Source organism: Pelodiscus sinensis, unplaced genomic scaffold (genome assembly GCF_049634645.1).
Source record: "Pelodiscus sinensis isolate JC-2024 unplaced genomic scaffold, ASM4963464v1 ctg44, whole genome shotgun sequence".
Lineage (NCBI taxonomy): Eukaryota > Metazoa > Chordata > Testudines > Trionychidae > Pelodiscus > Pelodiscus sinensis.
Genome location: NW_027465914.1, coordinates 221,856 through 238,468, shown reverse-complemented (window position 1 = coordinate 238,468; position 16,613 = coordinate 221,856). Strand labels below are relative to the sequence as shown.

Below are 16,613 nucleotides of genomic sequence, written 5' to 3'. Positions count from 1 at the left end.
AATCTGCCTAAAGGGACACACAGAGGAGTGTTTGAGGGAAACAGAGAGCAAAATGCTAGGAGAGCCTTTCAAAGGGAGTTCTCTGAATGGAAACACTTTCCCTCCATCTGGAGGAGGGACTAGAAAGCTGAGATATAATGTAACGGTGCTATGCATGGACAGGTGGATTAAAACACTGGAAATAGTCTACACATCGGTAGGTACAGACAAGAAAGTCTCAACACGGGCTGTGTTCACGGAACACCTGTGTTTGTGGAAGACCTTCCCACCCTGTCCCAGCTGGGGGGGCTCATCCAGGATTTCCTTTTATCTATGCAAACTGAGAACGTGGCTGAGAAGATGTAGAAGTCTGGGTACTGGAGAGAACACTGCAAAAGGGTTCTAGAGCAGCAAAGAGAGGTGTAGGACATGGGTTCTCAACCTCTCTTTCTGAGGTCCCCTCCAATATGGTCCCTTCCAGTTCTAGGAGATAGGCAATCTCCATTAATTTAATTTAATACTCCACAGCCCGGTTCCAAGCCTCTGTCATGCTAGGCACTGGGGCTTAGGACTTCCAGCTCCAGTCTGTAACCCCACAGGACATTGGGGCTCAGGATTTACTGCAAGGTGCTGGGCCTCAATGCTCCAGCCCATCTGGGCTCAGAGCTTCAGCATTCTGCCCTGAGCTGCCGCTAGTCTAATGCCAGCCCTGCTTCTTAGCCCTTGAAATAAACCCAGTTGAAAATTGCAGGAGTAGAAGGCCCTGCAGACCTTCCAACAATCCCACCATGCAGAAAACCAGTCCTTGTTTGCCTGCTAGGCTTAGCAGCAAAAGAACCAGCAGGAATTTATATGGGAACAAGCCCAGGGATGGCAACGACTCCTCCGAAGTTTGGAGAGTTTATGACAGGAAATGGAAACCAGCCACAGAAGGTAGCGTTCTGCAAAGTGGGGCCTGAAAATAACCCTGATGTAGTTTTGGCTACCCTTAAAAGAGCAGCAGGTGGACCTGCGAGACACAGAGCAATGTGTGCCCTTCAACTGACACCACACAGCAGTGCGGATGGGAGGAGCTGCTGGTGCAGGACACTGGTTCCCAGGCATGACAGGGCCATGCGCCTCTCTGTTGGTCACAATGGCTCTTGGGAGCAGAGCCCTGTGGATGTGCAGAACCCAATGTCTATCTGCAGATCTCCGTGTCCAGGGGTAGATGTTTGTATTCGCGCAGGGCTCTAACCATTTTTTGCCTGTATTCTAACTCATTATCACTGACATCTCTGTTCTTTGATAATATACCAGTTCTTGTTTTCCCTATAAATACATCTAAGTGTTGTATGTTTTCCAGAGCTGAGTTCTAAAGTATAAGTGTAAGCAGGGGCTGAACTACTGCTTGCAATCAGCCAGCGAAAAGGAGAGAATACACCACATTTTGGGGGTGGGCATGCTCACTCAAATTGTTTAGCCCTGTAAGATAATTAACTGTTGATATATAAATACAGGCCTGTATGATAATTAACTGCTTCATGCTGGGATGGGGAAGGAATCTGGGGTGTGGTTATATAAATCCAATTCAGCCAGGGCTGATGGAGGACTGGTTGTCAGAATGGAATGTGATGTATTGTAACTAATTTGGCTGTTGTGGGGTCACAAACCATGCTACCCCTAAATGTAGGAACTGTAAAATATGACACCAGTGCTTGCAGGAGAGACACCATCATTGTAAGGGGTCTCAGATAAACAAGCCTCCCCCTTCCAGAGCTGAGTGAACTGAGTTGGGGACAAAGGGCTTGAGCCAGCCTGCTTCATGCCTGCCAGGTGTCAGCTGTAAGGCTGGTTCAACCTGTCTCTCCCCCCCCCCCCCCCGCCCCCCGCCTTCTAAGGGTAGACCTAAAGCAGACTCCATTAGGAGTCTTTTTGTTATTCCAGTGGAAGCTAGAAACTTTTTGCCAGCCTAGGTGGTAGCTAAAGAGTTGAAATCACTAAGAGGTGAAGTCACTGGTTTGGCCTGGAGCCAGACCCATTGCGGTCAGCAGAGGGGCTGGTGGGAGAGACCAGAGGGTGGCCAGCAGGGCAGCTGGAGAGGAGCAGTGGCAGGCAGCCAGCAGAGCGGCTGGTGGAGCAGCAGACCACAAGAGCAGCACGAAGGTGGCATGGCCTCAGGCTCAATGGGTGGAGTCATCAGGGTGATGTGTCTGGGACTGTACTGACAGAGCTGTAAGTGGGGCGTTTGAAGTGGGGTATGGAGAAAGTTTGGGTAAGTGAATGGGACCCTTAAATTGTTGGACTAGTGAGCCTGAGGGGCAAAGGACATTGCTCAATCCATTTGAGCTGGGATGGTTACTCGTGGGTTGGTTATGAACTCTGGCTGTGGTATTTTCCCAAGCTAATGCCATGTGACCTCTCTCTCTCTCTTTCATTAAAAGTTTCTTTTCTACACTCAGACTCTGTGCTTGCAAGTGGGGAAGCATTGCCTCTCAGAGGCGTCCAGAGGTGTGTGAATTTCCCAAGCTACTGAGTGGGGGCTCAAGACTGTTGTGTGTGAGATGGATGAAAAGGGAGTGTGTTTGTGTGTGTGTGGGGGGGGGGTTATTTGTTGTGTGCTGAGCTTGTGTTTCTTTGTTTGTTTGTTTGTTTGTTTGTTTGTTTGTTTGTTTGTTTGTTTGAAGGAGCTTCTAAAAGGTTTGAAATCTAGAAGCCTATGTTAATTGGCTGAGCCTCAGTCGGGGGAGGGGCTACCAGAGCTATATAAGCCTGTGAGTCCGCGAACAGGGAGCTTGGAGAGGGACTTTGGAGTGGGAGTTTAGAGGGCACTAGTGACTTCTGATCTTCTTTAAACCTAACTTTTATAATAATCTATATTCCAGAGATTTAATAAGCCCAGTTTTTACTTAAATTTATTCATAAAAAAATGGAGACAGAAGCCCAGCAGCAGAGTGGGGGCTATCCTGTTTATTACGTCGAGTGTAACATGTATGATTACCTGCCCTGTGGGCGAATGGCGTATGTGTGCACCTGTTGCAAGGAGCTCCTGGCCCTCAGAGACCGAGTTCGGGCTTTGGAGGCCAGGGTGGCTGAACTGGAGGAGCTAACAGAGGTAGAGAGCTATGTTGATGAGACTTTCCAGGACACTGTAGTACTGTCCCACCTCCAGTCTGAGAGTCCCAGTGCTCTTAAGGAGGATGAAAGTCTCAAGGGAACAGAGAATTCAATGGGAGCAGAGGGAAACCATCCCGTAGTTGGGACCCTCCTTCCCGAGGATGTTGCGGTATCCTCTCGCACCAACGATACCTCTGAGGGGGAGGGAATGCCAGATGTTAGGAAGAGGCAGGTGTTAGTAGTGAGTGATTCGATCGTTAGAAACATAGATAGTTGGGTTTGTGATGACCGGGAGAACTGTATGGTCACATGACTGCCTGGTGCAAAGGTTGTGGATCTCTCGAGGTATCTAGATAGACTTATGTCTAGTGCTGGGGAGGAGCCGGTGGTTGTGGTACATGTAGGTATCAATGACATAGGGAAGGGTAGGAGAGATGTCCTGGAGGCCAAATTTAGGTTGCTAGGAAAGAGACTGAAATCCAGGACCTCTATGGTGGCATTCTTGGAAATGCTTCCAGTTCCACACGCAGGACCAGGTAGGCAGGCAAAGCTTCAGAGTCTCAATGCGTGGATGAGACGATGGTGTAGGGAAGAGGGGTTTGGATTTATCAGGAACTGGGGACACTTTTGGGAGAGGGGGAGCCTATACAGGAAGGATGGGCTCCACCTAAACCAGGGTGGAACCAGACTACTGGCACTAAACATTAAAAGGCCGTAGAGCAGTTTTTAAACTAAGAGATGGGGGAACGCTGATTGGTGCGGAGATGCACGTACATCGCAGGGAGACTTCTCTTAGAGGAGAATCCATTGATAGAGATTCTCTAAGCTGTAGTCAGAAAGAGAGGACAAAGAGACTGAGGCCTGAGGAGGCCTAGATAGTAGTGTTTGTGTTGCCAGAGGTTGGTGGTTTCAGGGAACTGACCTATAGCAAGCACAAACAAGACTTTCTCATATTAAAAGCAGGTGATGGTAAGGTGCCTCATAACCCTGAGAACTCCTGGGGAGTGTCACACAAATGGACTGGGATTCTCTTTGTTTTGCTCCCTTTCTTCTAATTACCTGCAAGGGTTGCCCTCACATAGTTGTTGTCCTTTTCTGAATAACCTCCTTCGGCTGCTCATCCTGGGCAAAGGCATCTTTTGTCCTAGGGTTTGGCTGATCTGCTGCAGGAGAACAGTAAACAACTCCGGGAACAGCTCCTGCACAGTTTTGCTCAGCTGCAATGCTGACACCACTTCAAAGATGGCACATGTTGCCTGAAAGGAGAGCATGGTAAAAGAAGAGGTCTCTTCCTAACACTATCACACTCTCTCCCCTTCTGATACCTGCTGGACTAAATTCTCACTCCTGTCACTAACTTGATGAATGACCGAGAGCAATTCACTCCATGTGTGCCTTAGCGTCCCATAGCTGTAAAAATGTGTACGACCTATCAAAGCATGTTGTGAGTTGTACAAAACATCTGCAAAGCACTGTAAGAAATCTGATTCAAAGACTTTCTAATTGCCAGATAGTATTAAGTGAATCAGCCACATGCTCTAAATCTGCCATCTGTTGTTCCACAGAAAGCACAGCTGGAATCCAGGAAACAGTACTTCAGAAAAGAAGTGCCCATATGACAATATTATACCACTCATCTAGCTTTCCATCAGCATGTTTGTCACAAGGCAGAGAAATACATGTCTGTCGTCTAACTTACTATGAGAGGTTCAGCAGCTGCTAAATGCAGGTCTGTTTCTGTCTCTGAGGTCATCCTTCCTTCTTGACTTGTTGGAGTCTTTATTTTTTCTATTAGGACCTTCAGGACTTGAGGGGCGAGCAAGGGATCTGTCCCCAGAGATCTCCACAGCTCAGTGGTGTCACTGCAATTTAACATAAGTTATATGTGACCCCTGGAGACTTTTGTGGCTCTGACTATATGCATCATATTCAAGTAAAGAACAAATTTTCTCCTTGACTATGATCAGGGCTCACCAACCGCGCTGTCCGGCGATCTGTGCATGCACAGATCGTTCTGCGCATGCACAGGTCGCCCGAACCTGGCTCTTCCAGGTTAAAATCTACACGCCATGGGTGAGTAGATTGTATTATTTGTCAAGCCCTCCCTATGATGAGCAAGTTCAGAGTGCTGTCCTCCTTATATGGTCCTCATGTTTTACATATTGAGTTTCTAGTTACAGAACTAAGTTAAGTTACATTTCAGGTTACATTTCTACAGTGCATGACTGTTTTGGGATCCTGGAGGTATCCCGAAATAGCTACCCCACATTTACACAAGCAGCCCGTTATTTTGAAATATTTTTCAAAATAATGGGCACACTATTTTGCCATCCCAAGAAACTTTGTTGCATGAAGGATAAGGGATGGCTTGAAATAGCACATTATTTCGACATTTGGTGCTGTGTAGAAGCGCCACATTTCAAAATAGGCTATGCAAAATATGATACGCAATTTGCGGAGTGCAAATTGTGCATCTTATTTCAAGTTTAGGGTGCTGTATAGACACAACCCTAGTCTTACTGCACCATAACCATTAATGCTAGACTTCAGAAGGAAAGGACACAGAGCTCTAATCACAGTTCCTGTTTTCCTACTTCTCAGTAGATATGGAATCATGAGCATATGATGCCCAAAGATCTGGGGCCTGGGAGACAAGTTGAAGAAAGAAAAATGATCTTCCTACTAACTGGATGTACAACTACGAGAACAAATATTTGTGGCTAGCCCATGACCTCTTCACAAATGGCATTCCCTGGCCTCTATTTGCCAGAATGGGCATGTTCTGTTCACTCCCTATGGGGCACCTGGCATTGGCCACTGTCTGAAGACAGGATCCTGGGCTAGATGGACATTTGGTCTGACCCACTACAGCCGTTCTTATGTTCTTAGATTCCAGCACTGATGACTGATAATTCAGCTAGGGATGTTTGAATGAAATGATAGATATGCTTACCGCCCTGTCTTGAAGTACCAAGAATGAAAACTCCATTCCAGCAGCCATGCGCTTGCTGATACCAAAAGCCTGGTGCCCTATCCTTGCTAATCAGCCAGGAATTTGGATTTGAAGCTTTCATGCTACCAGAAAATGAACAGTCACTGGCAATTTCCAGGGTGATGTTAGTTCAGGGGTCTGGAGAGGCAAAAATCCACTCCAGTGATGCCAGTAAAGGGAAGTCTTTAGGATGCCAAAGCAACTATTAATTAATGGAAACAGAATGACACTTAATTTCTCCCTGCACCCACCTTGACATGGTCTTGGACCTTTCTGCAGAAAGACCCAAGCTATTAACCTTTAGGAATTATCTCAAACTGTCTGTGGCTTAAATGAAGCCTTACATCTTCCAGTGAAGCCGTGGGATCCATGGTTACCAAAATGAACACTGTAAGGAGCAGTATATACCTGTCCATCGGCAGATGTTTGATGAGGAGGCTGAAGATCACTGCCTCTAGGTGATGGTGAGCAAGAATGGACACTGACTCCACCAGGAACTGCCTCAAGCTACCCTGCTCGATGGTAGGCATATGTATATATATTATACTCAGGATATCTGGCACCTGGACAGAATAAAACCAGAAAAAATGTCCTTTTTCCATTCTCTCCATTCATTCTGCAGAACCAAAACGTTTATTTAGTCGTTTAGCAATTTGCTGTTCTTGTAGAAAATCCTCCCTTCAAAAAACAAGTATTTAGACATGGCTGCATAGATTTAACCCACAAAAATTATACATATCACTGCCCATACCTGGCTGTAACACCGGGTTAAAACATGCTGAGGCCCTAAGCTATGTCAAGTTAAAGAGGCCTCACTGCATTTCCAAAACAACATGTATTATTCTAACAGAAATGACAATGAAAATAGAAATAATAAAGTTATCTATCTATCTATCTATCTATCTGTACATAGGCAAAGAGGCAAGTAAAAACTAGCAATTTTGGGGTATTTTTAGAGACCCCTCATTATCTGAGGCCCTAAGATGTAGTTCACTTAGCTTGTCTCTTGGGGCCGGATATTCTCTTTTTGCATTTTACTCGGAGTCTAATTTTTCCAAGCCTTTCATGGCTGGAAACTGTGACAACAAGATAGACAAATAATCAAGCATCTTCCTTTTCACTTGGGGTACGGCTACACTAGCTTGTTAGTTCGAGCTAGGTAGGGTAATGAGGGCAAGCAGAGTTGCAAATGAAGCCCAGGATTTAAATATCCCGGGCTTCATTTGCATGTTCCCGGGTGCTGCCATTTTAAAATCCCCCTTAATCCGAACACAGTGCCTGCGGCTACACAAGGCATGGAGTAGGTAGTTCTAATTAAAGATCCTAATTCCATGAGGGGTAACGGTAGTTCGAATTAGGATCTTTAATTTGAACTACCTAGTCCATGCCGCATGTAGCCGCGGGCACGGAGTTCGGACTAAGGGGGATTTAAAAATGGTGGCGCCAGGGAACATGCAAAGGAAGCCCGGGATATTTAAATCTCGGGCTTCATTTGCAACTCCGCTTGCCCTCATTACCCTACCCAGCTCGAACTAACGAGCTAGTGCAGATGTATCGTTAGATTATCTCTGTCTTCTGCTGTTGATTCCCTCATTGCCTGACTCAGGATAGGAACACAGATGGAATTACCTTCCAATCCCAGGGGGAGAAACAGCAAGACTTGTATTCACTGCAAATGATGGCAAAGACCTGAAAGCCTGCAGGTTAGCCAGAAAAACCTCTCCAGCTTCTATTTTACCTCATCCAGCATGGCACTTCCACACTCCTTCAGGATGATTTTCATCCACAGACCGGCTGCTGTGGCACAGGAGGGGCTAGCAGACAGCATACCATCCAGTATGGCCTCAATAAAATCTGTGGCTTGGTCAGAGGGAAAGTACTTACTAACCACCTGTGGACAGATCAAAAACAGGAAAGATTGCAATGATAGTCGGCTCCAGTACTTTTAAGAAAGGAGGCCTAAGAGCTGTATAGGAAAATAATGTATTCATCAGCAAATTGCTAATTGGGCTCATATCTGGCAAGGCAGTTGCAATTAAAATTTTCTCTGTAATCTTTCTAGCTACCACATCTCTATTCTACACTAATAATATCAGGTTAGATCTTAGGTTATACAGTTAGCACAACATTGTATGGGACAAACAGGATGTAAATTTCCAGTTTATATTCTATGATGTACATGACATCTTTTCACAAAATATAAAAATATGCAAAGAGATGCATGCACACAAATATAGGTTCAGGTAAACACACAAGGTGACAAGACTGGTTTCTCAGCTTGATGTCCCGCTCACATATTTTCCCCCTGGATGGATGGATGGATGGATGTGCGCGCGCACATGCATGGGCATGTTCATGCAACTGTCTGGAATCTGTTTTTTACATGGCATTCATAGCATATATCTATGAAAAGCATGTTACTGATTACCCACGAATGCCTCACTCCCATAGCTCGCTCCAAGTGTGGAAAGACATCACAAAAGCATAAAACAATCATAGAATCATAGAATACTAGGACTGGAAGGGACCTTGAGAGGTCATCGAGTCCGATCCCCTGCCCTCATGGCAGGACCAAATACTGTCTAGACCATCCCTGATAGACATTTATCTAACCTACTCCTAAATATCTCCAGAGATGGAGATTCCACAACCTCCCTGGGCAATTTATTCCAGTGTTTGACTACCCTGACAATTAGGAACTTTTTCCTAATGTCCAATCTAAATCTCCCTTGCTGCAGTTTAAGCCCATTGCTTCTTGTTCTATCCCCATAGGCCAAGATGAACAAGTTTTCTCCCTCCTCCTTATGGCACCCTTTTAGATATCTGAAAACTGCTATCCCCCTCGATCTTCTCTTTTCTAAACTAAACAAACCTAATTCCTTCAGCCTTCCCTCATAGGTCATGTTCTCTAGACCTTTCATCATTCTCGTTGCTCTTCTCTGGACCCTCTCCAATTTCTCCACATCTTTCTTGAAATGCGGTGCTCAGAACTGAACACAATACTCCAATTGAGGCCTAACCAGTGCAGAGTAGAGCGGAAGAATGACTTCTCATGTCTTGCTCACAACACCCCTGTTAATGCATCCCAGAATCATGTTTGCTTTCTTTGCAATGGCATCACACTGCTGACTCATATTCAACTTGTGGTCCACTATAACCCCTAGATCCCTTTCTGCCGTACTCCTTCCCAGACAGTCGCTTCCCATTCTGTATGTATGAAACTGATTGTTCCTTCCTAAGTGGAGAACTTGGCATTTGTCTTAAACTTCATCCTATTTACCTCAGACCATTTCTCCAATTTGTCCAAGTCATTTTGAATTATGACCCTATCCTGCAGATTAGTCGCAACCCCTCCCAGCTTGGTATCGTCTACAAACTTAATAAGCGTACTTTATATACCAATATCTAAATCGTTGATGAAGATATTGAACAAAGCCAGTCCCAAAACAGACCCCTGTGGAACCCCACTTGTTATGCCTTTCCAGCAGGATTGTGAACCATTAATAACTACTCTCTGAGTATGGTTATCCAGCCAGTTATGCACCCACCTTATAGTAGCCCCATCTAAGTTGTATTTACCTAGTTTATTGATAAGAATATCATGCGAGACTGTATCAAATGCCTTACTAAAATCTAGGTATACCACATCCACCACTTCTCCCTTATCCACAAGACTCGTTATCCTATCAAAGAAAACTATCAGATTGGTTTGACATGATTTGTTCTTTACAAATCCAGGCTGGCTGTTCCCTATCACCTTGCCACTTTCCAAGTGTTTACAGACGATTTCCTTAATTACTTGCTCCATTATCTTCCCAGGCACAGAAGTTAAACTAACTGGTCTGTAGTTTCCTGGGTTGTTCTTATTTCCCTTTTTATAGATGGGCACTATATTTGCCCTTTTCCAGTCCTCTGGACAAGGGAAAATGAATGGTGCACAACCATTAGGACAGTCACCTAGTGTCTGTTACCTTAGCCATTTTGCAAGAGGTTTGAAACAGAGCCTCAGGGTCTGGAGTTGTTAGTGCCTCACGGAGACATCTCAGCTCCTCGTCTGCTGATCCCAGGTTTGTGCACTGACCTAGGATAGAGAAAAGGAGAAAAAGTATGGCAACATTTAATAAAACTGAACCTCTGATCCATAGATAATCATACAGGAGGATCTATGGGGTATGTTATTACCAGCTGTGTGTGAAATTTTGGCCCCACTAAAGCCAATGACGAAATTCTTGTTGACTTTAATGGAGTCAGAATTTTACCGTCAGGCTATGTCTAGACTACATCCCTTTTTCGGAAAAGGGATGTAAATTAGATGTATCGCAATTCCTAATGAAGCGGGGATTTAAATCTCCCCCGCTTCATTAGCATAAAAATGGCTGCAGCTTTTTTCGGCACGGAGCTTTGCCGGAGAAAAGCGCCAGTCTAGATGCTGATCTTGCGGAAAATTAAGCCTTTTCCGAAAGATCCCTTATCCCTCCGAAAAAGGGATGTAGTCTAGACGTAGCCCCTATGTCTGAAAGTTAACAGTAATGGCATGTGATTCATTCTGATTCATACAGGGTTAAACAGGCACTGTATTCTGTGTGGAGCCTTTTTCTCTGTATATCTGGTTTCAGTAGCCATTCTGCTCTCAGTATTTAAATCTAATCTCATAGTCAAGCAGAACTCATGTAGATTGATCTGAGGTTCTGATTTGGAGGAGAATTCCTCCACTGAACTCTCATTGTAAAAGAGATGGGGCTGACCAAAAGCTTAGGTAGGAAACCCAGGCTCTTCGCTCACTTCTAAATCATGAACTGTCTCTTTAAAGGAAAGCTGTCCTGCTCTGTCATCTCCCTCTCCCCACCCTACTCTGCAGAGGGGGGGCATATGGGCATATGGCGGGGGAGAGAGTGTGTGTGAGACAATGTGTGTGTGTGTGTGTGTGTATGTGAGAGAGAGAGAGAGAGAGAGAGGGACATGCTGGCTGCCAGAGAAATCTTAGAAACAGTGCACTGCCTCTTTAGATAGGCACTCCGTTACTCACCTGGAGCAGCACTATTGTATGTGTCCCTCTCCCCAAACTCTGCTCTGCAGAGATGATGACAGGGGCAAAGGGGTCACCCTGACTTCTGCACACCTCCCTGCTCACCTCCCCTCCACACACCACTAGCAGCAGATAGGATGGAGCAAGTCGGAGAGGGGCAGCTGAACACATGCTGCTGGCATGCTTGCTAATCAGCTGAGCGCTCCAGACAGAAATTCTGGGGAGAAGGGCAGATCTGGCCTGTGTGCTATATTTTGCCCACCCTCTAATATTTGCAGATTATTTATTATTTGTGCAGTTCTCTTCCAGCAATGTACTTACAAGGCCCCAATTATTCTGTTATATAAGTGTCGCTAACAAGACAGAAAGAATTACAGATGGAAAAAAGGGTCATTACAACAATGAAAGAAAGTGAAGGGTTACTTACACCTGCTCATGGTCTCCTCACCTTGTATATTGAGAAGACAGTTGATACAGTCAACCACCAACTGACGCGATGTTGTTACTGAAGCACAGGTATATGGTGCTAATAGCCCAATCAGATATCCAAACTGATGAAAAGTTTCCTGAGGCTAATTTAAAAAGAATGAAGAATGAAAGTTCTCCGGCTATACTGGACATTATTTGCCTTCCTTATTGTGAACTCCATTACTGTACCTGGGTACGGCACATTGGAAAACATAATCCTTATTGTACATGCAAATTGATGGGGTCTAAATTAGCTGTAGCACTCAAGAAAAATCTCAGAGTCATTGTGGATAGTCCTCTAAAAACATCTGTTCAACACGCAGCTGCACTTAAAAATGCTAATGGTATGTTAGGAACCACTAGGAAAAGGGATGAATAATAATATGATAAATAATAAGAAATTAGCAGTAGGGATATATTACCAACCACCTGACCAGGACAGCGATACTGACATTGAAATGCTGAGGGAGATTAGAGAGGCTACCAAAATAAAGAACTCTATAATAATGGGGGATTTTAATTACCGCCATATTGACTGGATACATGTCACCTCAGGAAGAGAAGCAGAGATAAAATTTCTCAATGGCTTAAATGACTGCTTCTTGGAACCCACAAGGGGAGAGGCAATTCTCGATTTAGTCCTGAGTGGAGTGCAGGATCAGGTCCAGGATATAACCGTTACCGGACCGCTTGGGAATAGTGACCATAATATAATAACATTCAACATTCCTGTGGTGGGAAGAACACCTCAGCAGTCCAGCACCCTGGCATTTAATTTCAAAAAGGGGAATTACACAAAAATGAGGAGGTTAGTGAAACAGAAATTAAAAGGCACAGTGACTAGAGCAAAGTCCCTGAAAGCTGCATGGAAACTTTTTAAAGACACCATAACAGGGGCCCAACTTAAATGTATACCCCAAATTAAAAAACATAGCAAGAGACCTAAAAAAGAGTCACCGCGGCTTAACCACCATGTAAAAGAAGCAGTGAGGGACAAAAAGGTATCTTTTCAGAAGTGGAAGTCCAGTCCTAGTGAGATAAATAGAAAGGAACATAAACACTGTCAAATCAAGTGTAAAAATGTAATAAGAAAAGCAAAAAAAGATTTTGAGGAACAGCTAGCCAAAAACTCAAAAAGAAATAACAAAATGTTTTTTAAGTACATTAGAAGCAGGAAGCCTGCTAAAAAAACTGAGGGTCCCCTAGATGATTGAGCTATAAAAGAAGCAATCAAGGACGATAAAGCCATTGCGAAGAAACTAAATGATTTCTTTGCTTCAGTCTTCACGGCTGAGGACGTTGGGGAGATTCCTGAATCTGCACCGTCCTTTGTGGGTGATGAATCTGAGGAACTGTCCCGGATTGAAGTGTCTTTAGAGGAGGTTTTGGAACAAATAGAAAAACTTAATGTTAACAAATCTCCGGGACCAGATGGCATTCATCCAAGGGTTCTAAAAGAACTCAAATGGGAAATTGGTGAGCTATTATCTGTAGTTTGTAACCTATCCTTTAAATCGGCTTCCGTACCTAATGACTGGAAGGTAGCTAACGTGACACCAATATTTAAAAAGGGCTCTAGAGGCGATCCTGGAAATTACAGACCGGTAAGTCTAACTTCAGTACCGGGCAAATTAGTAGAAACAATAGTAAAGAATAAAATTGTGAAGCATGTAGAAGAGCATAATTTATTGGACAAAAGTCAACATGGTTTCTGTAAAAGGAAATCCTGTCTTACTAATCTGTTAGAGTTCTTTGAAGGGGTCAACAAACATGCAGACAAGGGGGATCCAGTAGATATAGTATACTTGGATTTTCAGAAAGCCTTTGACAAGGTCCCTCACCAAAGGCTCTTGTGTAAATTACATGGCCAAGGGATAAGAGGGAAGGTCCTTTCTTGGATTGCGAACTGGTTAAATGACAGGAAACAAAGGGTAGGAATAAATGGTAAATTTTCAGATTGGACAGGGGTAACTAGTGGTGTACCCCAAGGGTCAGTCCTGGGACCAATCCTTTTCAACTTATTTATAAATGATCTGGAGAAAGGGGTAAGCAGTGAGGTGGTAAAGTTTGCAGATGATACAAAACTGTTTAGGATAGTCAAGACAGAAGCAGACTGTGAGGGACTCCAAAAAGATCTCACCAAACTGAGTGATTGGGCAACAAAATGGCAAATGAAATTTAATGTGGATAAATGTAAAGTAATGCACATCGGGAAAAATAACCCCAACTATACATACAGTATGATGGGGGCTAATTTGGCTACGACAAATCAGGAAAGGGATCTTGGAGTTATTGTGGACAGTTCTCTGAAAACTTCCACGCAGTGTGCAGCAGCGGTCAAAAAGGAAAATAGAATGCTGGGAATTATTAAGAAAGGGATAGAAAATAAGACCCAGAATATCTTACTACCCCTGTATAAAACTATGGTACGTCCACATCTTGAATACTGTGTACAGATGTGGTCTCCTCACCTCAAAAAAGATATTTTGGCCTTGGAAAGGGTTCAGAAAAGGGCAACTAAAATGATTAGGGGTTTGGAACGGGTCCCATATGAGGAGAGGTTAAAGCGACTGGGACTTTTCAGTTTAGAAAAGAGGAGACTGAGGGGGGATATGATAGAGGTCTATAAAATCATGAGTGGTGTGGAGAGGGCCGATAAAGAAAAGTTATTTATTAGTTCCCTAAATAGAAGAACTAGAGGACACCAAATGAAATTAATGGGTAGCAGGTTTAAAACTAATAAAAGAAGTTCTTCTTCACACAGCGTGTAGTCAACCTGTGGAACTCCTTGCCAGATCAGGCTGTGAAGGCTAGGACTATAATAGAGTTTAAAGAGAAGCTAGATAATTTCATGGAGGCTAGGTGCATGAAAGGCTATTAGCCAAGGGATAAAATGGTGTCCTTGGCCTCTGTTTGTCAGAGGCTGGAGAGGGATGGCAGGAGACAAATCGCTTGATCACTGTCTTCGGTCCACCCTCTCTGGGGCACCTGGTGCTGGCCACTGTCGGTAGTCAGGATACTGGGCTAGATGGACCTTTGGTCTGACCCAGTACGGCCGTTTTTATGTTCTTATGTTCTTATGTTCTTATCATGCCACTGTTTCAAATCCATGGTACACCCACACCTTGAATACTGCAAGCAATTGTAGTCCTCCAACTTATATAAAGTTAGGTTATAATTGGAAAAAGTTCAGAGAAAAGCAACAAAAATGATATGGGATATGGGATAACTCGTACAAGGAGAAGTTAAAAGGACTGGGACCATTCATCTTAGAAAAGAGATGCTTACAGGGGGGTATGATAGAGCCATATAAGATGATCAGAGATGCATGATATGGGTGTCCCTATATCTCTGACTGCCTGGGGCTGGGACTGGACAACAGGGGAGAGATCACTCAACAATTGCCTTGTTCTGTTTGTTCCCTCTGATGCATATAACACCCACCACTGCCAGAAGACAGGATACATGAACCATTTGTCTGGGGGATCCAGAATGGCCATTCATGTTTTATGTTCTTATCTGATTAAATAGAAATAGAAATTCAACTTTAACAGCCTGAGAGTATAAGAAGGCATCTATGACACTGACACAGCCAACCTATGTGTGACCCACAATAACTTAACAAGCGGCACTGCAATTGTATCAAGACAAGTCACTTATATGTTATTTCAAAGGGTGTGTCTAGACTACTGAGTTTTGTCGACAAAACTATACCTGCGTCTACACTACCGCTGAGTTCTGTCGACATAACGTCGACAGAACTCAGCAGTTTTGTCGACGCTGGTAAACCTCATTTTACGAGGCATAACACCTTCTGTCGACAGATTTCTGTCGACAGAAGGTGTTATTGCATGTAGGGTTGTGTCTAGACTACAGGGTTTTGTTGACAAAGCAGATGGTATCACCCATTTACCAGTGTATGCATAGGAAATAGAAAATTAACTTCAAAACAAAGCACGACAGGAGATCTGCATGACCTATTCTTTCTCAGGGAGAGATCCTGCTTAGACAATTTCTGTGAGGAGGCTTGCCAACCGGCTAGAATAGCTATAAAAGACAAGTTATGGGACTGATCTTCTCTCTCCAGTCTGCTTAAACTTTGAACAGGGGACGTGTAAGCCATAGGACATAGATCTTCCAAATAATTATTTGGAATAGTCTGGGAAATGCATGGAAAAACTAACAGCCTTTGCATCTAAACTGGCTTTGGATGTTGACCGGTTAGCATGATTCCAGAGAGACTTTTACAAGCCAGCCGTTTATTCCACCATGGTTGTGATCCTGAACTATGAAAAGTGAAAGTCATTTTAACAAATATCTATCACTTAACCATTTGTAACTCTCTTCTTTTTCCTTTTAACAACAAATCTGATATTCGGTTATTAAGGATTGGCTGATATTTAGGGAAGACCTGTGATTCATATTAACCTAAGGATAAGTGTCTAGTCCTTTGTGATTGGTGATTATATTAGACTTAGTTGTCTAGATGGGAACCAAGATCTGGAATGCCTAAAGGGTACTATTGTTTGGTATTTTGTTAACCAGAGTAGAAGCTCTTTTCTTACTGGTTTGGTGAATCTAATTATAAAATCACTCGTCTGGGGAACTGCCTGCCCTGTTTCTTACAGTCTGGCCTGAGTGCTGTCACAGCACTCTTATGGAAACCTTTCTCTTATGGAAGCAGAGGGATCTTAGTCACTTTGAGGCCCCAGCTGCAGGCCTAGTAGAATTTCTCATGCATTCACGTTGAATGTCAGATTTGATTTAAGTGGGAAAGTCAGCTCAAGGAAGAGTAGAACTATACTCACTGTGCTATTAACTATCTCCTGATAGGCAGTTAGCAGCCAGACACTGGCCTGCAAGGCCCTTTCTCTCTCCCACTCCTTCTCTGAACTGAGCCAGGTCTCTAGTAGCTGTTGGCAAAGCAGGAGAATGGACAAAGTTAGTACCAAAAAACCCTTCCAAACGTTTCTTTTAAATAGGTTTGATTGTCACTAAAATCCCTCTCCAAAGCATTTAACTTCCATATAGCAAAAGATTTATATGTCTCCA

General features: G+C 43.9%; 1 protein-coding gene across 2 annotated transcripts in view; it reads right to left on the bottom strand.

The window, feature by feature from the left end:
• Positions 1-16,613, bottom strand: part of LOC142824840 (maestro heat-like repeat-containing protein family member 2B) — a 37,453-nt gene that overhangs the window by 19,519 nt on the left and 1,321 nt on the right. For both annotated transcript variants that reach the window (XR_012899408.1, XM_075916628.1), the window contains exons 3-9: positions 16,370-16,474; positions 11,542-11,665; positions 10,039-10,148; positions 7,806-7,958; positions 6,476-6,630; positions 4,775-4,937; positions 4,135-4,331 (exon numbers count right to left, since the gene is read on the bottom strand). Coding sequence is in view for 1 of the 2 variants with exons in the window: in XM_075916628.1 (XP_075772743.1) it covers positions 4,135-4,331; positions 4,775-4,937; positions 6,476-6,630; positions 7,806-7,958; positions 10,039-10,148; positions 11,542-11,665; positions 16,370-16,474 (1,007 nt within the window). In the remaining variant the exon portion in view is untranslated. The remainder of the gene's footprint in view (positions 1-4,134; positions 4,332-4,774; positions 4,938-6,475; positions 6,631-7,805; positions 7,959-10,038; positions 10,149-11,541; positions 11,666-16,369; positions 16,475-16,613) is intronic.